Source organism: Equus przewalskii, chromosome 16, assembly GCF_037783145.1.
Source record: "Equus przewalskii isolate Varuska chromosome 16, EquPr2, whole genome shotgun sequence".
NCBI lineage: Eukaryota > Metazoa > Chordata > Mammalia > Perissodactyla > Equidae > Equus > Equus przewalskii.
Window position 1 is genome coordinate 12,533,142 of NC_091846.1, and position 27,641 is coordinate 12,560,782.

Here is a 27,641-nt window from a genome sequence, read left to right on the forward strand (position 1 = left end):
CTTTTCACTACAACGGACGCCCTGAACCTCCACGACTAAACTACTAAGAGAACTGCAAAAGCTGTTCTTACACGGTGTCTTCTGTAGAAGTGAAAGCAATGCTCCCAGTCAGTTTTTGTATTTTCCAGCTCGTTTGTTAGAGATTTCTAGACAGAGACAATTTGTGGCTTGGCCTTAATGTAAATATTCAAGTGCTTCATAATGATTCTAACTGGGCTCTCACTCTGTCAAAGTCTGGAAACTAACATGCATGTGTTCTAGGGAAACACCGTAGTTTCTAAGTTGACTCTACTTTAAATCAGATAAGTGACATATATGAGAATTATGGATGACACTATATGGAATTCTTTTTGCAAGCATATACCCTATAAGCCAGTACCTTTATATGGGTAAAAATATAAAAGAAGCAGAAAAGAAATAGTACTGAATTTTAACATCATTTTTTGAACTCTCAAGAGCCAAGGAATTGCTGGGCAAAAACTCAATACTGTCTCATTGCTTCTCTCCCTGGCCCCATTCTATCAGGAACACTATCTTGTGTTGTAAATCTTTAATTTGCTTTTAATGTGGCAACAATCTCAGAAGATTTTCAAAGTCTTTTAGATAAGTAATACAAGTTCAGTATCATTTGATTTATGAATATAAAAGGAACAAAATGCATGTGAAAGCAAATGAAAGTCTTATGAATCAGATATAACTTATGCAATATGTTCCAGCAGTCCTTGTTACTCTTTCATGTTTATGTAATTTTTGTATATTTGTAAAAGTCTTCAAGCTTGCTTTTATTCTGTTTCTCACAGCTGCCGCATGAGGCAAATTTGTGCCAGGAGACTAGAGAAATGAAAAGAGTTCCCCAGAGCAACCCAGAAAAGAAGGCACTGATCCAGATTGCAAATTCCCGGTCCCTTGGTCTCTCACTCATTAGACACGAAGTCCCAGCTCCTCTTATTTCTTCACTTCCTCAAAAGCTCCTTACCCTTCCCTTATTTTAATGAGGCCCATGGGACCTCCTTTTGGCCACATTTCAGGCCCTTTTTTAACCACTCCACCACTTTCCTAGCCCGTAGGAAAAATTTACTCCGTAGCCTAGGGGAAAAGTTAATTTGCTGATATTCCAAATTGGTCTGCTACAGCCACTACGTACTGCTTTTCCCTTCAGAGGTGTGGATTATGTACTCTTCCCACAGAGATTCAACATGCCCACTCTCCAAGGTGCAGTATTGCCTTCTGAACAGCATTTCTACAAATCCCCCATGATCTTCATCCTTCTTGACTTGCTAATAGAGGCTCATCCAAGGGTAAAGTGAGGGAAAAATTAAGTAAAAAGGAAGGATTTTTCTAAACACTCAAGACTGTGGAATTTTATCTCGTTCATAGTACTGGATACGATCTAGCCCATATCACTCCCTGCTGAAACACAAGTTTTCTTGTCCATAGTCTGTCCTGGGGATCCGTGAGTCCCACAGTCCTAATCTTTTTTCACCTTCTCTCATCACTTCATTGACTAAAATATAGTAGATGCAAGAAAGGAATTTCCCTCTTTTCTAACACCTCTCTCCTCCTTGTCTTACTGTTTTAGATAATGTAATGCAAGAGTCCTGAGGTAGAAAGATGCAGATCTTCTTAGGCAAAAATGAACTCAGTTGGCATTCATTGTGAATCATAAACCTGCATTTAAAAAAAGATGCTCCAGTCTTTATAAATTAGATGCCAAGTCCCTGCTGTAGTCCCACCGTGTATAATATACTGGGGGAAGTGATCAGTAGTTGGTCCGGTCCGGGCAGTGTTAAATAAATCACGCTGACTTTATGAGCGTGGAGCGGCACTTACTGGGTAGTCTCTTGCTTATGTAGTAATCCTTGGCTAGCATAAGTACTAGGGATTTATATTACCACATGCACTTTTAGTGATCATCTGAAATATATCACTTTCCTGTTAAGGGAATGCCAGATGACATCCATCTATTCGAAACCATTTATCGAGTTCTCAGTATAGCCAGGTATTGTGCTAAATTAAACCACAGTTATCTGGGGTTTCACAAAATCAGGTAGATACTAAAAAGAGTTTGATTTCAGCTTTCTTTTCTAAAAGCACTTAAAATGTCCTCTTTATTTTCTTACATTGGTAGATAGCGTATGGGAGATATGATTTCATCTTGATGATGGGGAAGTGCTGTACTGCATATTGTAATGCTGACTCCTATGCCTCCTCGTACAAGGTATGTGGACACAGCTATGAGCTTTGGGCTAAAATATGCTGAAGCTAGGAAATAACCTGGACTATTTGTGTTTGCTTGTTTATTTTAATCAAATCTTAATGGCAGCTCTATTTGTTGCATTTTGATTACTCAAAGTTTTAGATTCCTAGAGTAGAATGACCATTAAGATGTAATAGGCTGCTAATTTTTACTTTATTTCTTTAAATGTCTATGTAAATATGAACACTTCCAGTGTTCAAAATGTCATACTCAGAGATCATGTTAAAATCTTTTCAAGATATCTGGTGAGCAGATAAAAGTAATTTGTAGTAAAAATTATGGTTATAGTAGTGGAAAGAAAGAATGCTGTCATGATAACCGATTTCCACTAGATTTGAAGTAAAAACAAAATCGCTATCACAAAAGTCTAAATAGAGTTTATTTGCAATGGTCACAATAAAAATTCCTGATCATAGTCTTGCCAAAGGAAGCCAGTTTTTTGTCTTTATAGTGAAATTGCTATTTGCATTTGCCAGCTTAATTTACCAAATGGCACTCATTCATGTAAGTTGTTTGTGATATTGTCAATCTGGAACTAATACATATAATCGGCACACTATAGGTAATTTACTTAAAGCCGAAGAACACATGAATTATTGAGGCTAGGCTAAGACTTCAGCTCTTGAGCTCTTGTAGTTACTTCTGGGCCAATCCTATTGCTTACTTGCTCTGGAATATGTTCGTACACCTTCTGGCTTTAGTGAGCAGTTAATCAACAATATTCAGCGCTACTTTGACCAGATATATTATTTAGAACCTTGTGAGTTAGTCTATGGCATCATGTCAGAATTATAGTTTGATGTAAATTACAATGTAAACATGAATCATATTCAGAAAATCATTAGCGGGCTAGCTTCCATATCACTGTATCTATATTCTACCTACATATCCTCATATCAACTTGGATGTATACAAGCAGAAATTTTGCTCTGAAGTAGAAGTATTTTCTCCCTCAAGTCCAGAAAATATGTTGAAATCAAAATGGTAACCAAAGTTTTTGTGGGAAAAAAGCTATTGTCAAAATAGTAAACAAATTTTATAATTTCTCTTCACTGGTATGTATTTTCTTTTCCAACCTTATTATTTGCAGATTTTACTCTGCTAGAAAAATATATTTCAGAGAGAAATAAATCTATCAGCTACCTACTTTTTCTATGGTATAAAGTCTCATTATTTTCCTATGTATTGATGTCATGATGTCTTATATTCTAATTTTTTTAAATTTCTATTTAAGAGGCAACAAGCAAGGTAAAATGTCTTTCAAGAACATAGTGATCATTCACAGAACTGAATAATGATCAATGAAATGATAACCCAAGACGTGAATAAATATAGCATTAGTGCTGGAAAATGTCAACCCCATCACTTCAAAAGGGCAAAAGTGTCACCGGACACAAGCTGGTGTTTCTCATTTCATACAGTGGGTGTATCCTGAAATTCTCCAAAAGATTCATTTTATTCTTATTAAGAGGTGTGTATTGAATTGTAAAGGACGTTCATGATAAAACAGTGCTTGATAATGTCAGCTGTATTATTCAGTCATGTCGTCCATTCATTTAATCTTCTGGCAGTTTAGAAAGTCCTTACCTTCTAATTTCCTCTTGTCATCCAAATGCTGCCTAATGTTAATGACTGAGGATTGGATGGTTACCTTTAGTCATATGATACCCTCTTTTTTATGGCACATAAATTGTAAATGAATGCTAGAGTTTATAGTAGATTCTTGTAAAAAGAATCATAGATTATGTCCCACCTGACTTATTCATAAGATAGACTCAAGGTATAACTAATACAAAGAAACAAAATATACTGGCCTCTAAATATACATACATACATATATATTCAATTATATGTTTTTCATACATATTACTTGCTCATTATCCAGTTTAGTGGATGTTAAATTGTGGAAAAAAAGAAAAAACATTCTTTGCTAAGTGTTCTCCATAGATTGCATCTGCAGCCTCCTATTCTGTGTTGAGCTCTACCTGGATGATTGGCACAACTTTTAAAGTGTAATCACTGCATGGAAAGCTAAATTATGTTTGATTGCATCTTCAGAATAATGTCAAAAAGGAAAAAAGGCAGATGTTTTTATATTTTTTCCTCTCAGGCTGGTTCTAAGTTTCATTATTCAACTGTTTTATGTAAAAACCAATTGCAGAGTAGAAGAATGTAGCCTGGCATACAAGATCACGTGGACAGGGTGAGGTAATCTGGGAACAGCACCCCGAGCCCTGCTTCTCAGCCCAGGGTGGTGATGGTAAATGAGCTGGCACAGTGGGGAGCCCGTTCTCCCTCCTGACCACCCTCTTGGGGCTCTCTGTTTGAACTCTGTACACAGGGCTTTCAGAAGGATCCAGAGATGACAACAAAACCGCATTTGTTTGCATCTGTCAGTCGAATGGATTCTTCAGATAGCCTAAACACTACCCTTTTGTCTTTCAGAGGACAAAACTACATTTGATAATTTAATAGTATTTTTTAATAGATTGAGAAGAATTTTCATTAAAAGATGGCCACCGCGTAAACACAGGCTGTTTAAATAATCTCATTTCCCTCTTACCTTATGTCAGAAAGTTAGACTTCTAACGCACCTTATTCATGCTACAACCTGATTTATATCCCTGAGTTAAGAACTCTGAGTGGCATCAATCCATAGCATCTGAAAGTCTTGGGCAAAGACATGTCAGAACTCCTTTAAGGAACAGATCACCCCCTGAATTCTAGACTTACAACATCAGTGACCTCATAGTTAAAGCATGCCTTAATGATCCAATGGTAGAAATTGTCCAGTAAACACATGGAATATTTCTCATTGTTATCAATGGGTGTTTCCTAGAACTTCTGAACTGTTTCTAAACCCACAGCCCTATGGTGTTTCCAAAGTTTGATTTACAAAAGAAATAGACACCTAAAAGATTTTCCATTCCAAATCTCTTTTTTTTCCTCTTTTTTGGCAGAAGTTAGATTTGAATAGTTACCTCAAAGCCATTTTGTGTCACCAAAATCTTTCTTTCTCTAGGTCTAAAATCCTAAAAGGAGCCATGAGAGGTAAATCAATTCACCCCACAAAACTAAATGATTGTTGCTTTTTTAAAACACACACGCTTCTTTTCTCCTATTTCTCTTTCACATGGTTGGATTGCCACTCAGACAGAGAGGAAAACAAAGTTCACTGGCCCCCAGGGAGAGTGGTGCAGCTGCAAATGAAGGGTGGGCTGAGGTGATGAAACAGTGGGTGTGCTCTGTTGGCCTCTTCGTTTCCTCATGGCCGATGCCTCAGGGGTGAAGATCAGTGGAAGGCCGGGGAAAGGCAGCTCCGTGCCAGCTCTCCCTCGGAGATACCACCACAGAGGGACATTTGAGCCACATTTTTTATTTTACCATAAATTATAGAACAAAACAAAGAGGATATATGTCTCAAGAATTAGGTCCACTTCTTGGCTTTGCTTTAGAAAATGCTTCCCCAGGCTCAGGGAAACCTTTACAGTGCCCACTTTGTGAACTCTTCACTCCATGTACAGGATGTAGGGAAAAATAGTACAGCACAGCAGAGCACAGACCATGGTGGCAGACTGCCGTGGGTTCAAATCCTGACTACTACCATATACTGTTCTATATCCTCAGTTTAATTTTCTTACCCGATAAATGAAAATGAAATACCTACCTCAGAGAGTTGAAAGAAAATGGATGCAGCAGACGTAGTACAGATCATTGCTCATATTAAATGCTCCATATATGGTAGAAGATATGATCATGGTTGTTGTAGCCCCTTAGTCCTCTACTTTAAAGAACACAGGAAATAGGATTTCTCCCTGTCCTCCTGGAAAGGAAGACTTCAAAGCTCAGCAACTTCTCTCGCCACTGCTCTTGTTGAAATAGCATTTTGGGTAGGGAAATCATAACATTCACCATCCAAACTCAGACACTTTTGAGAGTGAAATGGAGTGCTAATCTGATGGGATGCCAGGGCATCGGGCGTAAATCGGCACTCTATCTGGAAAATGGGAGTTTGGTCACCCTAACCACGGGACTATTCAGGAAGCTGAGATCCTAAACCTTCTTTCCGTTTCAAAGTCTGAAGCATAACTGGAAAGAAAGGTGCTAATTTTTTCAAAAATCTCTTCTCCTAGTGAAGAAGAATAGGAAACAACTGCTCCCACTACTTTATTCCGAAACTCTATGTTTAAAAAATGAGTCAAGACAACAAAGCATTATTGCTGCTTTACTATGCCTGTGTGAGAACACTCGCTGGCTCAGCAGGACCTGGGGCCCAGTTATGCCACCCACACAAGCAGAGAGTTGGAGCAAAAGACCTCTGAGATCTCTAACAGCTTAGAATTGCTGTTAATCTCCAGGAGTCCTGGAGTAATATTGCATAATAATTTCGGTAGCATTATCTTTTCTAAACTCAGATTTTGCATCCTTCTGAAAGTAGTGTTCAACTCAGCTTGTGACCAAAACACGCTAATCATGGAAGCACCAAGAAGGAATGAATAATACTCTATGTATCTTTATTGGGAGTGTTTTGGGTGCCAGACACCATTATTTCATTTACGACCCACAGCAAGCCTCTGTGGTAGGTACTGTCATCACCCGTTAAATGGAACATCTGAGACACAGAAGTTAAGTAAGTAATCAAGGTCTTGCAACTAGTAAGCTTGTAGTGTGGCTTTGAATGGAGAGAGTGGGACTTCAGAGTTTGTGTTTTTAACCCTGTGCCATTAAACAAAGCAGAGTGACCTTAAGGAGAGGAGGAGGCCTCCAAATTTCTACCACTGGGTCAGAGGAAACAGATTTTATTTAGATTTTATGTGGTGAAAGAGTCATTTCTGTGGCCCATACCTTCAAAGTGCTATCTTTTGGCCTGGATTGTAAATGAGAGCAAAACTTGTCCTCAGTAGGGTAAATATCCGTAAGGTGCATTTTAACATGCAGTCGTCTGAAAAATGCTTGGTTTCCACATTGTGACTTGAAAGGCCTGGAAAATAAATATCGTTCTGATTGCTCTCTTGCTCATTGGGAACCCATTTCAATGTCTCACCAGTCTGCACTGAACACCAATATGTGACCAACCTTCCAATTTGCATGACAGTTTCTACTGAGCTTCTCAGCAGTTAATACCTCTTTTGCAGCTTGTTTAAGAGCTTTGATAATTACGTTGCCAAAGAGCAAAAGACAGTTTGTAATCAACGCATACATTTTGTCGTATGGAAAGAAATTCAAGGAGGCCACAGCTTACACTAACCCAGATAATTTGCTTCCAGGAAGTAATTTAAAAAATGAGTTAGACTGATTTGAACCACATTGCTACATAAGATTTACACGAAATCTAAAGACAGTGGGTCTGAGGTCTGAATTTTGCTTCTTGATAAGTCAATTTTTTAACAGGTAAAAAAATTATATTCTGGAGTCTACAGATACTAGACTCAGTTTTCCAGACTCTTTTAAATAGGAATTAGATTTGCTTCAATCATACTGATAGTTCCGTCTTTTATTTTATTTTTTCTATTCAAAGCTGTTGATTTTCAACTTTTAACCAAATTTATATTATGTTTTTGTTCATTCATTCATTCATTCATTTATTCATTTCATTTAGCTACTTTTTGGGGGCATCTAATGACTTCTTTCCATAATTCCTCAGCATGTTCTTTTAACAAGTTCTCATACGCTTGAATAAATATGTGTTGCGTCATATTTGTATGTTTTACTTTGTGTTGAACTCTGGATTTGGAAACTCAATGTGACATAAGTGGTGCTTGGTTACCTCCTCCAGGGTTTTTATGACTACAAATTTGGAAACAGTGTATACACAGGCTTTACTTCCTGAAATATAGTGACAACTCATTTATTTGAATACTTAGGATAAGAAGTGATTCAGATCTGCCGAAATTATATTAGGCTGACATTTCCATAATAGTTCAAATCAGATTCTATCCAACTTCATTGTATTGTTGCCGCTGACTCTGTATCTAAGCGTCCCCCTATAATATTGCTCTCTCAAAAAACCAGGCGAGAGTAGAACAATAAAGATAATAAGATAGATAATGACAATAACATACAATTATGATGTGCAGATAAAATTTCTTATACGCATTAGTTATGTGTTTCTAAAACATAAGACTGTACAGGAGTGCTGCTATCGTCAACTGAGCAAGGAGGACCTTGGCGGTAAGTGGCTGCCGGAGTATTTCCAGCACGTAAAGCATGGCAACAAGTCATTGTGGTCTCTCTAAAGACACTCGCCTTTAGGCATTTGTGGAGTCAGGCGTTTCTCAATTATTCTGTGAACAGGAACCACTTTACCTTTGCCTAAACTCAGAGATTAGAGACTAGTAGAGTTTGAATTGGAACTACCTGAGCCTTTAGTAAGCTCCTCAGTTAAGAGATTCATTCATTTAGTGCATATTTGTGAACCAGACATTTTTCTAAATGCTGGAGATAAAATAATGAGCAAAACTGATAAGCTCCCTGCCCTCATGTAGTTTACTATCCAAGGGGAACAGAAAGTAAACAAGAAACAGGTGAACAGATAAGACAATTCCAGATGATGACAAATGCTACAAAGGGGTGAAAAGGGTGATCTGATGAAGAGTTGGAGAGTACCTGGGAGGCTACTTAAGATAGGATAGTCAGGGAAGCCTTGCTGAAGAGGCATTAGAGGGAAGAGCAGTCATAGAAATACTTGGGCCAAGACCATGTTGGGCTGAGGGGGAAGCTGGTCCAAGGCATTGAATGTCAGCTATGTGCCAGGGCTGTGCTGGAGATGGGGGATTGAAAGGTACCCAAGAACGGCCATGGTCTTTGCTTTCCTGAAGTTTACCATCTAATAGAAAAATAAGGTTACTACCTTCAAAGAACTCATGAATGGCGGAGAAAACAACATGTAAGCAAGTCATTGCAATATAGTGAAATTCTCCAAGTATGACCACCCTGGCAACAGAAGGAAGGAGATGATCCAGTCTCCCTGGATGAAGCAATGGGTCAGAGGAGACCTCCCAGAGCAATTGGCCTGGGGTCATCCAGCTCGTTAGTGGCAAAGCCAAATCTCTAACATGGGTTTCTCAACTCTTTATCCAGTGTTTGTTTCTTGTTTGTTTTTCATTATATTCCCAGAGGGACACAGAAAAGAGATGGGAATAGTGAGGAGGCTAGGAGAAAATTTCCTGGATTAAGCCAGGGAAGCACCTACGTGACTTTAGAGATAGCACAGTTCATACTTATTGAGTCCAATGCTGTACTTCTAAGCTGAGCTCCTTCATAAATTCTCACATCATATCTAGGGCCCCTATGTGGAAGATCTACCTATTCTATGAAAATGCACTTACTCAGTCCAGTCATAGATCTCAGGTTATTTCTCCCTAAAACACCAATTTGTACATGTGTTTAATTTTTTCCCCAGTGTCTGTAGTACAACAGATCGTCTAGGGGTCTTGCCTGGGGGAAGGAGTTCAGGGACAGATGGTGGGTTGTACTGGTTTCCTAAAGCTGTTGTACCATCTACCAGGAGTTGCTGTTTTCAATTACCTGGTGAAAGATATGTCTCTTTCTTTTTGCTTCTGCTTAGTTTACCCTAACAGACCCACAAGGGTCAGTGGTTCCTGTTTCTGAGGCACCATTTCTCATTTTGGTCTCTACCTGCTCAGTCCTGTTGTGCCCAGAGGTCCTGACTGCTGCCCATTTCTTTCTCCCTAAACCAGAATCCCCTCTTGGAAAAAAATGAGCTTTAAAAACAACCCTGTAATGAGATACAAATGCAATATTTGAATAGCCTGTGATCAGAATATAAATAACCTTCTAAGAGCCCATGGAAATGAGGGTGGTAGTGTATTATGAATCAGGGAAGGAAACACACTAATGGCAATGTCTTTCCCCTTCCTTCACCCCCCAGCCTGGCAGCTCCATTCAATGTTTCACTGCAAACAGACCGCCCTTCCTTCTCTAAGCACAAGAGACCCGGAGTCTTTGCCATTTAATGATGGATTTGGCAGATGGCTTTGTTATGTCAAATAAATCTCCTTTTGTCAGTTACTTGTGAGACCCTTCAGACAACAGATCCTTGAGTTCCATGCAGGCTTGTAAATATCCTGCTCAGAAATGTGATTTAAGGAAGGTGCTTGAGGCAATGGGAGGAAGCGAATACATCAGTGTCCTGGTTGAGACCGATCCCAGTCTCAGATCAAGAAGAGAAGAGTGGGAAACACACCCTTCTTCATGGCGATTGGAGAAAGGGAGTTGTTTTTCTTTTTTCCTTCCTTTGCTAATTAAGCAAAGCAGGGAGAGACACAAACTTTATTGAGTGCCTACTGTATTCCCCGAATGATGCTGGATGCTTATTTCCTCTCATTTAATTTTCAGAAAAAGCCTGTGAGATACTGATTATTACAGTATTCCCACTTGTAGAGATGGGAAAACTGAATTTCAGAAAATTTAATAGAGTTGTTCGACCTTGCAGCTTTCAGTAGCAAAAAGCTACCCTGTCCCAGAAAATCTCCTGGAACAGGAATGAACAGGACAGTGGTCTTTTTTGTTATGCTAATGTAAAAAGGAAGGAGGAATATTGACTTTGAGTTTCTTTCAAGATCTAACCATCACATCACAGTGACAGATACAACAGTCACCTGACGATGCAGTGTGCATGCTAGACTCTGGGCTCCTAGAAAATAGTGGTTTGTCTTTCTCATTTTTGTGCCTTGTCCTCTTTCCTTTTTCATGATCCTACTGAAAAAGTTGGTATCAATACAGAGTATCCACAGGAGGGTAGTTGAATGAATGACTGAATTCATGAATTGATGAGGGTTATTGGGACAGTCTTATTTTTTATGGTAATGCAGGAGAGAAGGCTAACAGTCTGGAGAGTGAGGCTTGGTTGTGAATAAAGTTAAAGCTTAAAAAATAAACAGCTGGATTTAGAAAATATTGAGAGGAGGGAGGTGTGATTAGCAACACAGGGAGAATGCTGCTTACAGCGGCCAATCTGAGAAAGATAACAGAGACTTTTTAAGAGAGAGAGAGGATCTGAGCAAAAGTCTGGTGGCCAGGAGAGTAAGTCTGTGGGCTGGAGCAGGCAATGGCTACTCCAGGCAGGTTACTAAAAAGAACTGTGCACTTCCTGTGCTCCAGGCACTCCACAGAAAGTCTATTTGTTGTTTAAACCTTCCAAACTACTCTATGAGGTGACTACTGAGAGCTCCATTTTCAAATTAATCAGCAGAAACTCAGAGACCTTAAGTAACCAGCTCTGAGTCACACAGCCATTAAGTGACACAGGTGGGATTTAGTAACACCTGGCTGATACCACAGTCCCTGCTCTGTCTACTGCTCTGTGTTTCCTCAAAGGTCACATGACAGTGGGGCTGTGGGATTCCCCAGATACTGCAAAATGCCAGGAGCTCTGGGGACACAGGAACAAACATAAGCTCCCTTCTTGCTTAAGAACAAATACAGCTGAGATCAAGGAAGAGCAGATTTGGACTGAGGCAAGAGGTCAGGGTGAACTCACACACCAGGACAGAGTTATTGCAAAGAATAAACATTTATTAAGCAATTACCCTGAGCCCAGGGCCTGGAAGTGAGGGATCACTCCTTTAAGCTGGCTTAGGAAGGAGAGACCTCTGGCTTTCTTCCTATACATGTGTGCATGTGTCTATACAAAGTATATTGCTTGTGCCTTGAGATTCTCTTGCATGCCAGTAAATTAACTTGGGCACTTTAAATAGTGTGCACACACACACATCCCTTTGCATGTGCTGTGCAGGACACTGGGGGAGAGAAGTGAAGACAAAAATCATGAATTCCAGAGCCTAAATTTCAGCAGAAAGATACACACACAAACACACATACACACACATACATACACACACAGGCAGGATGTTTAGAAAAAGCTTGAGCATCTTCTTTGCTTCTGAACCCAATTCAAGAAGGCTCTTCCTCTTACAGAAGCTTCTAAGCAGTTGCTGGAGCCCAAGAGAATTCCAAGTATTTACCTACTTTAATTAAAACCTCCATAGAGGAAGTTTCCTGCCCACTGCATCTGCTAAAGGACAGACCTTCTGCCCTTGCCCTGCGTTCTGTTTGACCCTGCACTGGTCAGAGCCAACTGGACCAGAGATGTGCCCCTGGCACAGGCAGCCACTCCACAGGCTGGCTAGAAACTTACATTATGGCCCAAAATAAAGGCAGAGCTAAGCCAATCAAGATTCTCTCCTGGGAATGAGAATTGAGAAATAAATACTTGAAATCCATTTATTCATGAGGTACAAGAAAGGAAACATCTCTGTTGTTTTTCTCCAATCAGTGCCTTCGAACACCCTCCTTGGATTTTCCTTCTATGCCTCTTGGTGATGACTCAGGCAGACGCCATAGGTTTCTATTCCCTTTCAGTTATTAAAAAGGTGGCCTTATCTCCTTATTTTAGTACTTATGATTCACTTGCGTTTATTAACAAGTGCAGCACAGCCCAATTTAAAAATTCCAACCTCATGTCTAATTTAAAGCTGTCATCCACCACCCAATCCCCAGGTGGGGACTAACTCAAGGTCGGGGTCCTGCAGTGGGGAAGGGAAGCCTGGTCTACGATGTCACTCATCATTGCTCTTTATATCTCCTTCTGTCTCCATTCCATCCCTGATGTGTTGGGAGCCTCAGAGCAGGGACGGAGGAAAGGGGCAAACATCTCTTATGTGACCGATGCTGCTGTATTTTGGTTGTTAGCATCATCTGTACGGCAGCAACTTAATGCTGCTTCCCCCACAGGTCACGCTTGTGGGTTCTTCACATCACCCTGACCCCTATCCAAGGCAATGCACTTTCCGGCTGACCTCCTGAAACACCTCTCCACCCCTGCCCCTGGCTGTCAACCCCACAGCTTCTCACTCCTACTCCTCCCCACAGGCAGGACTTAGTGAGGGAGAACTTTGAGACAGCTTGAGTGTAGCTATCTGTTACAGTGCATCCTTGAGGGTGCGGAGGTCTCAGTTTACTGCCCCACCACGCAACTGGGGTGCAGGCTATTCCTCAGCTGCCTCCCCGTTCACCTCGTGCTTCTCCAGCTTTTGTAGTCAGACCTCACTTTAAAGCAATCTCCAGGCCAGGAGCAGCTGCCGGGCCCTATGTGCAGGTGCACCGTCAAATTCGAGACCAACATCAAGCTTTCTCACAGCACCCCCAGCGTTACACTGTGATGGGTCTTTGATTTTGCAGTTCGGCGACTTCCGGCTGGGGAGCAGGTTATCATGCTCTCTTTAGGGCAGACATCCTCAGTTCCTCTTGGACCCTCGCAAACTTGGTTTAAGATGGGTGTGAGCAGCTCACCCTACACACTTTCCTATACTTTTCCCACAAATTTCCTGATTCAAACTACCCCTTTTATATCAATGAACTCTCCTCCTTCTTCCCTCCCCTCAATAACTTCTTGTCTTCTGCTTAGAGAGGCTGGATGATGTGGGTGGTGCGGGTGAGGGTCAAAGACCATTTTGGCCACCTCTTATTGAAGGCTGATGGGAGGAGGTGTCTGGCTGCTCTTGTACATTCTTTCTAAAAGTCAGGGATTCTTAGTAGCTGTTACCTTCAGTGTTAAGGCCTTTAGCTAAAATTCTAAATAAGGAAATTAATAAACAGGGAAATTCATCAGCAGCAGTCTTTTACATAATGGGAACTGAACCTGCAAGGTGGAAAATCAGAGGGACAACGATGGACCACTCCTGTGCAAAACAAGGCTTTGAAGGAGGAGTGAAGAAGGTTAAAAGCATGAGCTTCGGAGGCACACAGTACTGAACTTGGTCCTGGTTTGGTCATTTCCTAGACTTGTGACTTGGGACAAGACGAATATTTTTGTAGCCATAATTTCTTCATCTGTAAAATGGGAAAAAGAATACTGTCTGTCATTGGGTTGCTGTGGGAATTAAATCAGGTAAATGTTGCAAAACATTTAGTACTGTGCCTGCTGCATAGTAAATGACCAATAAATGCCAATTACTGCAAGTGAGCAAAATCTATGTCCTAGAGGGACGTCCCTGCCCCTCGGGGTGCCCTCACATGGGCTGTAAGGTGAATAGCACCCCATGTAGGTGAGCAATATAAATCCATCAAGGGGCTCTGAGAAGCCTGTTGGTAGAGAGTAGACAGAGAAAAGCAGAGATAATACGAGAGAGAGAGAGCAAATGAGAGGGAGAGAGAGAGATCATCAGGCCATAAAAAAGACAGAGAAGTCTTAGAGTTGACAGCTGATAGCTTCCAGTTCCGGCTGTTCTCTCACTCCAAGCTTACAATTGACTGAACAGAATAAAACAGAAACTCTCTAGCAACTACTTGAGAGCACTTGGATGAGTCTTTGTTCCAAAAAAGCATAACTGAAATAACGAGTGTGCCTCCTGGAATACTCTACTCCTTCCCAGAGAATCCCTTTGCACAATTTTGAGGAAAGCCATTCTCTGCCACACTTAGAGCTAATAGAAGCAACCAGAACGCTGGAGACCTCCCCAACCAGATGCCTGTGCTGTTCCTGAGGTCAGACTTAAAAAAAGTCTTCCAAAGAAATAAGAGGAGGAACAAACAGTTATTTCTGACCAAAAGTTTATTTTAAGGCACTGATGGTATCTGTGAAACTGTCTGAGTGACTGAGGATCAGATTATTTCAGAGATTGTATAGTATTCTCTATGCTGTGCAGAGCTACTTAAATATGGTCTTTTCCAGGAATAATGACTCTCAAATGTTCAGATGTCTCCACTATAACAATGTGCATGTGATAGATTTGCATTTGCATCATTAGAGAACAAAACTCTCAAATCAGAAATAATTATTGAAACACATGGAAATTTTCTTTCTGGGGAGAATGTTGCCATGGCTTTGTTACAAATTCTTTTGTTAACTCTTTGTGGTAGATTGCTTACAAAGATGGGCACAACAATCCTTTGCAATGTGACCTTGCCATTCCTGCCATCAAGAGGTGAAGTCTACTTCCCTTTCCCTTGACTCTTGGCTGACATCATGGCTTGCACTAGCCAATAGAATGTGGCAGAAGTGAAGTCCTATGATGTGCAAGCTGTGCTTCAAGAGGCTTCAGCTCCCATTTTCTCCCCCTTGCAGCCCTGAGACCTTCATGTAGGGAGACCTAGTTAGCCTCCTTGAGGATGAAAGACCACAGGGAGAGAGAGAAGCCTAGCGATAGCTGGTACCAGTGGTGAAGCCGTGAGACTGTCTTGGGCAATCCACATGCTGCCCAGCTGCCAGATGACTGTAATGAATTGGTGACCCCAGGCAAGATGAAGCAGCAGAAGGATCACCCAGCCGAGCTCAGTCCAAAGTGCTGACCCTTAGAATTATCGGCATGGAAATAATGTGTTTAAACTGCCAAATTATGGGGTGCTTTGTAGCAAAGAAATAGATAATTGACACAAAGGTACACCACTTTCCTCATTGTGAGCAAGTGCCCTTTTAACACTGTGTAGTAGGAAGTGGAATGGCCCATTAACATGGCTAACCAGTAGTATAACTGGAGAAGCCCCAGCCTCAGAGGGTGAGCTTGTTATCACGAAAAAACATTTTACTGTTAAGCAATGTGAGGAGTAGAGTTGTGCCCCCTAAAGCTAGAGGGAAGTGGCATTTCCATTGGGGAGTAATACTTGCTCTTTGGGTTGTGTTTGATATGTGAAAAAGTTTGCCCACAAGCACGCCTGGGGGAAGGAGCATAGACTTCTTAAGCCAGGGTATCACCTAGGACGGATCTGCTTTGCATGTATCAGCAGTGATAGCACAGAGAGGTTTTCCTTTGTTGTTTCCTTATGCCAACTACAGCAACCAATTGAGAATTCTGTGACTTTTTCAGCTGGAGGATATTACACAGAGCACACAGCTGAGCAATAACTGACACCAGCTGTTGTCAGAGAGACGGTAATGAGTTTTTAAATGGACAAAAAGCTTATCAAAGCAAATGTAAAATTGGTTTATCTAGTTAAGTCCAATTACAAGAATAAAACCTCATGTGATGGCTTTGCACACACAAAGAGAGCATATTCCATGTGCACAGTCCTGTTCTTTCCCATGGAATAGCTACGCTGGAATGCAACTGGTCAATTTTCCTCCTTAGCTGAGAAGAATAATCTCCATGCTATTCATATTAAATCTTAAAATGCAGCATGATGAAATAAATACCCTGTTGCTTTTTTTCTTGCATCTTTCTATCACGGGTCCATTTTTAGGGAAAATATTCTACCCCAGCATCCAGAGGGACTTGAAGAAGAGCGTATAAGCATGCATGGATTCAGTTTAAAGGAATCCAAGGATTCTGGGAAGTTCTGCCCAAGAATCCCTCGAACTCCCACACTCTTGGCTATGGGCTTCTCAGCACCTGGCTTGACTCTAGACGACCTTGGTAAAGGGAAAGGTCAGGCACAGCGTCTCTGGGGATTAAAAATGTTAGAGCTTAGTTTGTGTTGTCATACAAAGGATTTTGTTCTTGCAATAGAGGTGGACACAGTCATCGTTTTACTCCTTTGAAATCATACTCAAGTTCAATTTAAAAACAAGTTAAATTTAGATCAACTGTAACTGTTTCAAAATTCTAGGCAAAGGGCAAGGGCTGGGGGTGTGCGGGTTGGGGTGTTGAGATATTGGATACTCACAGAACTCAAAACAATGAAATGTTACATGCAAGTGCTTTTACAAAGTATCATCTAATACAATATGCTATTTATTTGTTGACTGTTAAGTAAAACTTTGAAAGAGAAATAATTTTATAGGCAAATAAAAAATTCAATGGCAAAGAAATTAATGATATGAAAGAAAGTTCATACGCAGCGGGTCCTCATTTCGCATTTAATAATTATATAGAGAAGTATGTGACACACCTAAAATATAAAATGAAAAAATTCAGAGCAAAATGTTCCTTGAAGGAAGAGATTTTCACCAGTTCCAATATTTAATTTAAAATATATCTGCATTTTATTGATGTTGGGCCAGTTCCTCCTTAACTTTGATGTACACAGCCGTAAAAGGGGTCTTGCTTATATCTGCCCTTACAAGGGTGCAAAGGGATTTGATCTCCTTGGAAGAAAGGTGGAATCACTCAGAAATTCAAAATACTTTTTCCGTTTCATCCACATCTCATGAGACTCAATTTTACCTCAAAAAATACTTATCTCAGTCATACTAGTAATTCTTGTGATTTACTTTGTTTGGAGACAGAATATATTCAAAGTTTACAGTTAACAAAGAGTTCCCATAATGCATTTGTGCCACTTATTCAGGGTCTAGGATGAGAATCGAGTGGTTCAGGCCAACAGAGACCATTCAGCAGCCCCCCTCCCCATCCCAAGAAGCTATTTGACCTGAATCACATCGTTTGGCTCTATGGATTGATCAAATTATTCAAATACTTAACCAAACGGTTTTTTCATACTAACGATGATAGTCTTATTAGCCAGAAACTATCTTGAGGGACCTTGAGCAACAGCCTGACATATCGAGATGATTGAATCCCTGTCTCATGATGTGATTTGGTATTCAAGATGCTATAAATGAGAAAGATCTAGCAAAGGTTTTGGGCCCATAGAATTCAGCCTCAGTGTTTGGCAGAATAGCATCCAAAAGCTTTTTCTGACATAGGTGGAAAATAAACTGATGTTTTACTTCACTGTTTTCATTCTATTGCATATTTAATCAGGTACTCAGTGAATATATTCATTCAATGATGAAAGGACTCTTCTAGGGCACAGGAGACTTAAGACCTGGTTCCATCTGCTGTGTAACCTAGGGAAATAAAATTAAAACCGCTGCCATTTATTAAAGGCTTACTCCGTGTGAGGAGCTTACACAGTGCCTTAGAAACCGAGTTTTATTTGAATCTTTTGAACAGTCCCTTTAGGCAGATAATGTTATGTCTTTCCGAATGCAGGAGCTGGGTCTCAGAGCGGCTAAGTGATTTGTCCAGGCTCATTAGCTGATGAGGGAGGTAGGATTAAATCCACGGCTTTCAGACTTCAGAGTCTATGCTCTTACCTGCTTCGGTGAGTTCTAGTGTCAGCAGTTATGGGGTCAAATCTCGGCTCTGGCACTCACCAGCTGGGCAGGCTGTGACGTTACTCAACGTCTGTGCCCTTTCATTTCCTACTGTAATACAGGTGGGATATTATTTAGTCCAGAAGATTGGGACGATTAAATGGGACACGTTACGGAAAGGGTTTCCCTGTAGTGGTCCCCAATCTCTTAGTAAGAGTTAGTTCTTTCACTTTCCTCCCTGCCTGTGCCTCAGTTTCCCTCTCTGTATATCGAGGAGTGCCTTGGAGCTACAAAAACTTCAGAAAGCAGCTGGTGCAGTCTCTTCCATGCATATGTAGGAAAACTAAGACCCAGAGAAGAAGTGACTTGCCCCACATCACAGCTAGTTAGCGAGTAGTTTGTGTTCTCATAGCAATAATTTTTATTTTGTTATTGGAGTGAGACTCAAACCTAGTTTGATCAAATTGTTTAGAACCCAGATACTCCAGATTCTAGATAAGTAGCAAAATTCTAGTTACCGTATTTTGTTTTTGGCTTTTGGTCCAGCCTACCTAACACATTTATTGCATATATGCTACCATGTGAAAGGGTTATAGTTGTTGTCTTCTCAGTCTGAAAGGCACTTCTCTTAACTCTTCATGACTTTCTGCTTCTCATCTTTCAGGTCTAAGCTCAAATATGACCTCCTCAAGAGGCCTTTCCTGGTAATCTTAGTCACTCCCCACCTCCCACCTCACCCAGTTACTTTCCATCATGTCATGTTGTGCATTTCCTTAGAGACACTTAATACAGTGTGTGGTTATTGTGTTTATAATTGACTTGTTTACTGTTTCTCTGGCTACACCAGAATATAAATACCAAGAAGGGATCTTGTCAGCATTTGTTCCTTTGGTATCCCATTAAGCCTTAAGCCTTAAGCCAGAGCCTGACACACAATAGGTTCAAAATAAATACTGGTTTAGAGAATATCTCTACCCACCCATCCATCCATCTATCCTTCCAGCCATCCATCCATCCTTCCATACATCCATCCATCCATCCTTCTATCCATCCATCCATCCATCCATCCATTCATCCTTCCATCCACCCATCCACCCATCCACCCACCCATCCATCCATCCTTCCATCCATCCTTCCATCATTTTTCTTCAACAGATCTCAAACACTTTAAAATACAGATGATGGCTGGATAATTTAGCTTTCAAATGAAGAATAAATAAATGAATAATTGGCCCTGGTAGTCAGGGTAAATAAGTGACAAATGGAATGTGTGTCTCATCCATATACAAAGTGAAGCCAGCTCATTCAGCTGCCGTGAGTGATTGATTTTAAAATACTTAATTGGAAGCAATAAAAATTTTAAAAGCCATCTAATTAGTAAAAGTAAGAATCAACAGTAATAATGAAATATAGCTTGTCTGAAGTTGTATTCTTTTTTTTTTTTTCTGCTTTATCTCCCCAAATACCCCCCCGGTACATAGTTGTATATCTTAGTTGCACGTCCTTCTAGTTGCATCATGTGGGACGCCGCCTCAACGTGGCCCGATGAGCAGTGCCATGTCCACATCCAGGATCTGAACCCGTGAAAACCTGGGCCACTGCAGCAGAGCGTGCGGACTTAACCACTTGGCCACAGGGCTGTCCCCTGAAGTTTTACTCTTAGTGAAGTATTTTTACTTCCTTCCAAACACTTTGCCAGGAAGTTTCGTATTCCTTTTTATCCCGGTTTGCAGGAATTATTCCCCACCCCTGGAATGCCAAATCTAGCGACTTTTGTAGACCAACATGCAGCCTTTGCTGCTCCTTATGGGGATGAAGACTGGCAAACTACTTTTCTTTCATTTGCCCAGTAGCTGTTTCTTATTTGACTCTATACCTGAATGTGAAATGAGTTCAATTAAATTTTTTTTACCTTTTAATGTTGCAAGACTTTTGGGCATTTATCTTTACTCTTTACCTTAGAGAGCTCTGTGGGGTGAATGCTTAGAGTAAACTTTTATTCTAAAGAAGAACGTATGTAAAAACCAACTTCAGGAATGGGTGCTGCAGGGGTAAAATAGGAGAAGCAATGTCACAGATGGGGTGGGTTATACTGAGGGTAAATCTGAGCTTGTTCATCTCCACAAATACTGACGTCTGTTACAAGTTTACTGAGAAACTTTCCTATGGTTTTTTAAAAAGTCAGGTATGTAGCAAGGAACATAGAATTTTAGAGAGAGGATGTAGATCTATTGTTAATAACAAAATGCGATTTTTTTCAGTGAGTTCTTTTGGTATCACAGGGGTCTCATAGCTGCTATTGTCTCAAACCATTCCCCAACACCTTTTCTTTAAAAAATCAAAGATGCACCACAAGAGTTAGGAAATATAAAGAAAACAAAATTTCAGCTTTCTACAACTCTTTTTTGATAGACTAAGCTTCAGTGCGTACAAAAACTAGCGTGGCCATCATTCCAGTTTGCCCGGGATAATCTCATTTCATGCTTCTAATCCAAGCATAATAATTATTTGTGCCCCCTTTCACTCTCAAAAATATCTAGTTTTGGGCCTGGCCCAGTGGCGTAGTGACCCAGGGTTCACTGGTTTGGATCCCAGTCACAGACCTACACACTGCTTATCAAGCCATGCTGTGGCAGGCATCCCACATATAAAGTAGAGGAAGATAGGCACGGATGTTAGCTCAGGGCCAATCTTCCTCAAAACAAACAAACAATAAATTATATGATCTTATCACCCCAGCAACGGCCCATTAAACTTTGAGATCTTTGGGTAAGGATGTGGTGTCTTTTTAATCCCTGTTTTCCAAGAGCCTACCATCATGTCTGGACCAGATATCTGTGGCAGGTTAAGGATGGGTGCAAATTCTTTGACATTACTCTCATCTAGTGGTGGGCTCCAGTTCCTTTCTTCTTGAATCTTGGCCGTTCTGTGACTACTTTGACCAATAGAATACGTTGGAAGTGATACAATGCCAGTTTTGAGCCAAGCTTCTGCCCTTGGTCTGGGAGTCCTGAACTGCTCTGTAAGAACCCCTTCTATTCTTCTGGAGAAATTATATGGAGAAGGGGCCCAGCTGAGCCCACCTTCTATTTACTTCACCCACTGAGGCATCAGGCATGTGAGTGAAGCCATCTTAGACCCTCCAGATCAGACCACCTGACAGCTAAATATCAACAAATGACCTCAATGTCACCATGCTGAGCAGAAGAACTGCCCAGCTGAGCCCTGCCAAAATTCCTAACCCACAAAATTGTGAGATACAATAAAGTATTTCTTTAAGCCACCAAATATTTGTTGTGCAACAACCAAGACAATAGCCCTCAATAAATATTTTTGAACTAAACTGACCAAAATGTCCTAACTTTTGGGCATTTTGGATTATGCTATTGATATTTTCCCTCCTCAGCTCCAGCTCCACATAATTACATTCATACAAGACAGGAATGAGAGACGGGGGTTTCAATCATTTAACAGTATTTTTTGTGTCAAGTTAATATTTTGATGAAGACTAATTTAAGCAACAATTTAACAGTTGTATCTGTGATAAAATCACATTTGAATTATGGGTGATGATAAGCTGCAATCTCTAGATTTCTAAACAATAATTGCCATTGAAAGTTATTCTGTAGTTGTTTACCATACTCTGTTCACAGTCTGCTCCTTAAAGGGGTACTACTAATAAAACTCATAACAGTTTTATGGCTTCTTAGGATATAAAAACACATGGATTCCCAAACTATTCTTGTCTTGAAAGCCAACTTAACGGGGCACAAAAAAATTTATGTTAACAGCATACAATTGGGAGTCAGTTACTTTTCATTTCTAATCCTAATAAGCCACTTATTAGGAAGATCTTGGGCAAGTTTCTTAACTTCTTTGAGCTTTGGTTTCTTCATCTGTAGATTGGGAACAGTAATAGCACCTCTAAGAGTGTAGGATGGGTTCACTGAGACAACAGATAGGTCCAATATCTGGTATCTAGTAAGCAATGATTGCTATTTTTTAATGATACTACAGTTATATCTTCATAGCATTAAAAAGAATAAAATACTTAGGAATAAATTCAACAAAATAGTGCAAGACATGTACACTGAAAACTATAAAACATCACTGAAAGAAGTTAAATGAGATCTAAGTCAATAGGCCTCCCACATTCTGGAATGGACTGGGAGACTTAATATCATTAAGATGGCAATACTCCTCAAACTAATCTGCAGATGCAGTGTAATATCCATCAAAGTCCAAGCTGCCTATTATGCGGAAATTGTCAGGCTGATCCTAAAATTCATTGGAAAACATAGGTGACCAAGAAAAGCCAAAACAATCTTAAAGACGAAGAACAATGTTATAGGACTCAAACTTACTGATTTCAAAATTTATTACAAACCCACAGTAATAAAAACAGTGTGTTATTGGCATAAAAATAGACGTATAGATCAATAGACTAGAACTGAGTTCAGAAATGACCCATACATCTATGGTCAACTGATTTTTGACAAGGCCACCAAGACTATTCACTGGAGAAAGTCATCTTTTCAGTAAATGGTGCTGGGACAACTGGCTACGCGCATGCAAAATAATGAAATTGGACACCTATACCACATACTAAAAGTAACTCAAAATGGATCAAACACCTAATGGTGTTAGTTAAAATTGTAAAACTCTTGGGAAAAAACTTAGGGAGAAATCTTTGTGTTCTTGGATTCAACAATGGATTTTTACATGTGACACCAAAAGCAGAATCAGCAAAACAAGAAATAGATAAATTTTCACCGAAATTAAAACTTTAATGCTGCAAAGAACGCTATCAAGAAAGTGAAAAGAATAAGCAAAAAAACTGAGGAAAGTCTTTGTAAATCACATAGCTGATAAAGGATTAGCATTCAGAATACACAAAGAACTTAAAACTCCGCAGTAAAGGGCTAAATAACCAAAGCTAAAAATGGTCAAAAGATTTGAAAGACACTTCTCCACAGAAGATATACAAATGTCCAACATGCACATGAAAAGATGTTTAACCTCATTAGTCATTAGGGAAATGCAAATCAAAGCCACAATGAGATACTGCTTCATATCCACTAAAATGGCTATAAGAAAAAAGACAGACAGTAGCAAGTGTTGGCCAGGATGTGGAGAAATCGGAACCTTCATACGTTGTTGGTGGGATAGTAAAGAGGTGCAGCCACTTTGGAAAAACAGTTTGACGGAGTTACCACGTGACCCGGTAATTCCATTCCTAAGAATATAAACAGGAGAAATGAAAACATATGTCCATACAAAAATGTGTACGTGAATGTTCATAATGGTCAAAAAGTGGAAACAATCCAAGTGTTCATCAGCTGACAAATCGATAAAGAAAATGGGATATATATCCATATGATGGAATTATTATTAAACAATAGCAAAGGAATAGGTACTGATACGTGCCACTACATGGATGAAACTTGAAAACACTATGCTACATGAAAGAAGCAAGACACAAAAGGCTACATATTATATGATTCCATTTATATGAAATGTCCAAACTAGGTGAATTCATAGATGCAGAAAGTGGGTTAGAGGCTGAGGGGGCGGCGGAGGGGAGATGGAGAGTGCCTGCTAACGGGTGTGCGGTTCCTTTTTAGAGCAATGAAAATGCTCTGGAATTAGTCGCAATGACTTAATAATGTTGGGAATAAACTAAAACCACTGAATTGTACACTTTAAAAGGGTGAATTTTATGGTACGTGAATTATATCTCAAAAAAAATCCAACAGAGTAAGATAAAGAAAGAGGGTTGAAATAGAATTTACTGAAAATTAAAACAGGTAAATTTCTGTGAAGTGTTCTGCCCATGGTGCAAAAGCTGTTAGGTTAATTTATGATTTTACCTTGGTTTGTCAGAGCTAGAAAGTTTTGGAAATACCTCTGCTTGACTTTTGCGTACCTCTAAATCTTCTGTCGCTGACAGAACTTAAGGAGGCTTTGACTGAAAGAATAATACTCGGGAATCAGACTTGTAGCTTCCTGTCTTGCCTCTCCAATGCCCCGTCCTGTGGCCCTTGACAAACCATACCTTGTGACGGGACTCATTTCTCTCTGGGTGAAAGGGACTCTTGCCCTGTCTCTAGCCCTCAGATGAACAATGAGAAGTAGGTACACAAAACAGCAGCATGGCATTTTACAATTCTGAATGCTTTAGAAATACAAGTTAATAACAGGAATCCCTCTTTCTTATAATTGACTTTAATGGGACAAGCAGACCTAATCCCTAATGTCTTTCTGAATTCAGAATATAATTATTAGTGAGAGGTTAATTCGACTTTAAATGTTATTCTATAGTAAATAGGCATAAACAACACTAAGGAACTTTTATTTTGGATTGCATGACCTAAAATTCTGGCTAAGTATCATGCAACTGAAATCAGACCTGCAACAACGGATATTTCTTTCAAAGGAGATATACACTTATTGGCAAGAATTGATGGTATTTTTCTATGACATCAACCCAGGAGGCTAATATATTACAGTCAACATTTAATAACTTATAAGTCTGTGATAAATGGAGACTTTATAAATCACTGCTATGCTCTCAAATTAAAACATCCTAGTTCTCTCCCCTTCCAGCACATTCCAGCCCTGGTCTCCCCAGGTGGGAGCTGTCCTGTTGTGTACATATATGTAAATATTTTTTTGAGCACCTGAGACACTTTATTTCATCTATTTATGTTTACCTCTGCTTCTCAGTGCTCGAAGCAAGCCCTTTGGGCAGCTCGGTTGTGCCTTTTTCATCTTTGATTCCCCAGCATTCTATATAGGGATTGGCACATACCCGACATTTGACAAATGAATAAATGAGCGAATTAATAAACATAAATTGTTGGCAGATTTCCATATGAGCACAGTATTGTGACAGCCGGAAGGAGGTTCTGAAATTGGTTCCCAGAACTGCTGCCATGGTAGCGTAGGCTTGAGGTCCTGAGGGAACGCTGCCGCTGACCCACGGAGAGACTCACAGTCATAGGCTGGAAGATGGCACACACAGACACAGAAGTCGTTACTGTGGACGAATTTAAGTCCGTCAGTGATGCCATCCACTCTTGGTCCATGCCAGCCACGCTCCTGCCTTTGCACTGGCTCTTCTCCCCATCACTCTATTTAAATTTGCAACACCTTCGTCCACTCTTCACCACACTTTCCTGCTTGCTTTTTCTGCATAGTCGTTATCACTATGTATTTTAATTATTTGTTTATTGCCTGTCTCCCCTCCTGCCACTCCAGAATCTAAACTCTGATTTTATTTAGTTGGTTTTTCGCCCTGCCCTATATTCAGTGCTAGAAATACTCCCTAGAAATAGCAGCTGCTCAATAAATATTATGGAAGGAAGGAAGGAAATGAAAGAGAAAGAGGGAGGGAAGGGAAGAGGAAGGAAGGAAGAGAAGGGGGAATGGAAGAAAGAAGAAAGGAAGGAAAAAAATGGAAGATCAATCTAAAAAGTACCTAAAGGCCTTGCCAGCTTTTTAGAATTTTTAATATATTCAAGTCAACTCCCGGTTTACAAATCTGTTTTGTTTGGCTCGCAGATATTTTATAAATTAAAGATCTGGAAACTTCCTGTAAAATATTGAATTACGAGCTTCTCCTAAACAATCAGGTCTGGTTAAACTGAGTCTGTGCTCCCACACCACATCAGTCATCTAGGCATGAATGGCAGCTTTAGTAAGGGGCATGGGCTAGAGTGACTTCACATGCCGGAGAATTTAAAGTAGGGATGGAAGCTGGGATCTCTCCTGGATTTCCTGAATAGCCCTGAGCCTCTCACCGTGGACGTGTAACCCAGGAAGGCCTCAGAATAATTTAGATTCCTATGGAAATCCACGTTCCCAAGGGGGTTTCAATGGAAAGGTAATGCCCAGCTCTTTGAATCCTAGGTCACTCAGACCAGAGCCTCCTGGGGCTTACCTGAGAGGGGCAGATGAGTCTAGACAAACCCTCTATTGATCCGCTGTCCCGAGAGAAGTTCCCCGAGAGCACTCTGAAAACTGCAGCTCTCTCACAAAGGTCATGGGTGTAAAAATGTTAGGACACGTTCACCCACTGCAGTGAAAGAATCATGAAGCCTATTCTAGCTCTAAAATATGCTTAACATATGATTCCATCACCCCTGCACATCTGTTCATTCATTCAACAAACACCTATTGAGCACCAACCAAGTGCAGGGCCTTATGCTGGGGACTGTGTATCCAGAGCTGAAGAAGTCACATAGTCCCTGTCCGCTCACACCTCACAGTACTATCAGGAAAGAGAGACAGGCAAGTAATGAGATAGGTGTTAGGATATTAGAAACACAAAAGTACCAAAACATACATCAAAGGCTCTGAAACCACAGATTTAAAGTTCAATGTGTAGAAAATAGGCAGGTATTCAAAGTTTTTTCCTGAACTGCTTGTGGGTAAGTTCTGGGGAAAATTAAGTAGTTATTTAACTTATTCTTATTACATAGGTATATGAACTTCCTTTAGAATCCTTAATTGACTTTGAAATATTTAGATGTAACTGTCTAAAGGACATCTTGTCTCTTCACTCTATATATACAAACATACCGTAATATTTAGATGTAAGGAGCTGAGCCTACCCTTTTACAGAAATCCAATCAGTGTGAAGGCTTTCTCCAAACCGCCTAAATTATTGATACTTTCATTACCAATATTATTTAACTAGTAAATCTACTATCACTTCTAACTATTATTTTTTCTATAAATTATATTTTTGATTTTATAGTGTGTAGAGTAGCATATATTTTTTATTGCGGTAAAATATATAAAGTATAAAATTTACCATTTTAACCATTTTTAAGTGTCCAGCTCAGTGGCTCAAGTACATTCACGCTGTTGTTCAAGGTCACCACCATCCATCTCCAGAAGCTTTTCGTCATCCCAAACTGGAGCTCTGTACCCACTAAACAATGACTCCCCATTTCCTCCTCCCCCAGCCCCTGGTATCCGTTGTTCTGTTTTCTGTCTCTGTGGATTTGACTACTCTAGAGACCTCATATAAGGGGAATCACACAGTGTTTGTCCTTTTGTGACTGGTTTATTCCACTTAGCATAATGTCTTCAAGTTTCATCCATATTGTAGCATGAAATCAGAATTTCATTCCTTTTTAAGGGTGAGTAATATTCAATTGTATTGATAATACAATAATTAATAAATAATATTCAATATATATATATACACCACATTTTGTCTATGCATTCATCAGTTGACGGACATTGTGTTATTTCTATCTTGTGACTATTGTGAATCATGCTGCTGTGAACATAGGTGTACAAATTTGCTTATGTTTATGTAATGCTTTTTACTTTGCGAAGTACTTTTATGTCTATAATTCGTAAACTCTATGGGAG

The 27,641-nt window shown here is 40.0% G+C and overlaps 2 protein-coding genes across 7 annotated transcripts in view; one reads left to right on the forward strand and one right to left on the reverse strand.

Moving 5' to 3' along the window:
* The window catches only part of STARD13 (StAR related lipid transfer domain containing 13), a 487,031-nt gene that overhangs the window by 443,888 nt on the left and 15,502 nt on the right, over positions 1-27,641 (reverse strand). The gene's annotated exons all lie outside the window — the stretch shown is intronic.
* The window catches only part of RFC3 (replication factor C subunit 3), a 186,262-nt gene continuing 159,776 nt past the window's right edge, over positions 1,156-27,641 (forward strand). Inside the window, exons 1-3 of one of the 3 annotated variants that reach the window (XM_070577999.1) lie at positions 1,898-1,999; positions 2,129-2,218; positions 5,280-5,308. Coding sequence is in view for 2 of the 3 variants with exons in the window: in XM_070577994.1 (XP_070434095.1) it covers positions 1,171-1,212; positions 2,129-2,218 (132 nt within the window). In the remaining variant the exon portion in view is untranslated. Of the gene's footprint in view, positions 1,213-1,866; positions 2,000-2,128; positions 2,219-5,279; positions 5,309-27,641 lie in introns of those variants that run through there. The other 2 variants (XM_070577994.1, XM_070577998.1) reach the window with 2 other exon arrangements.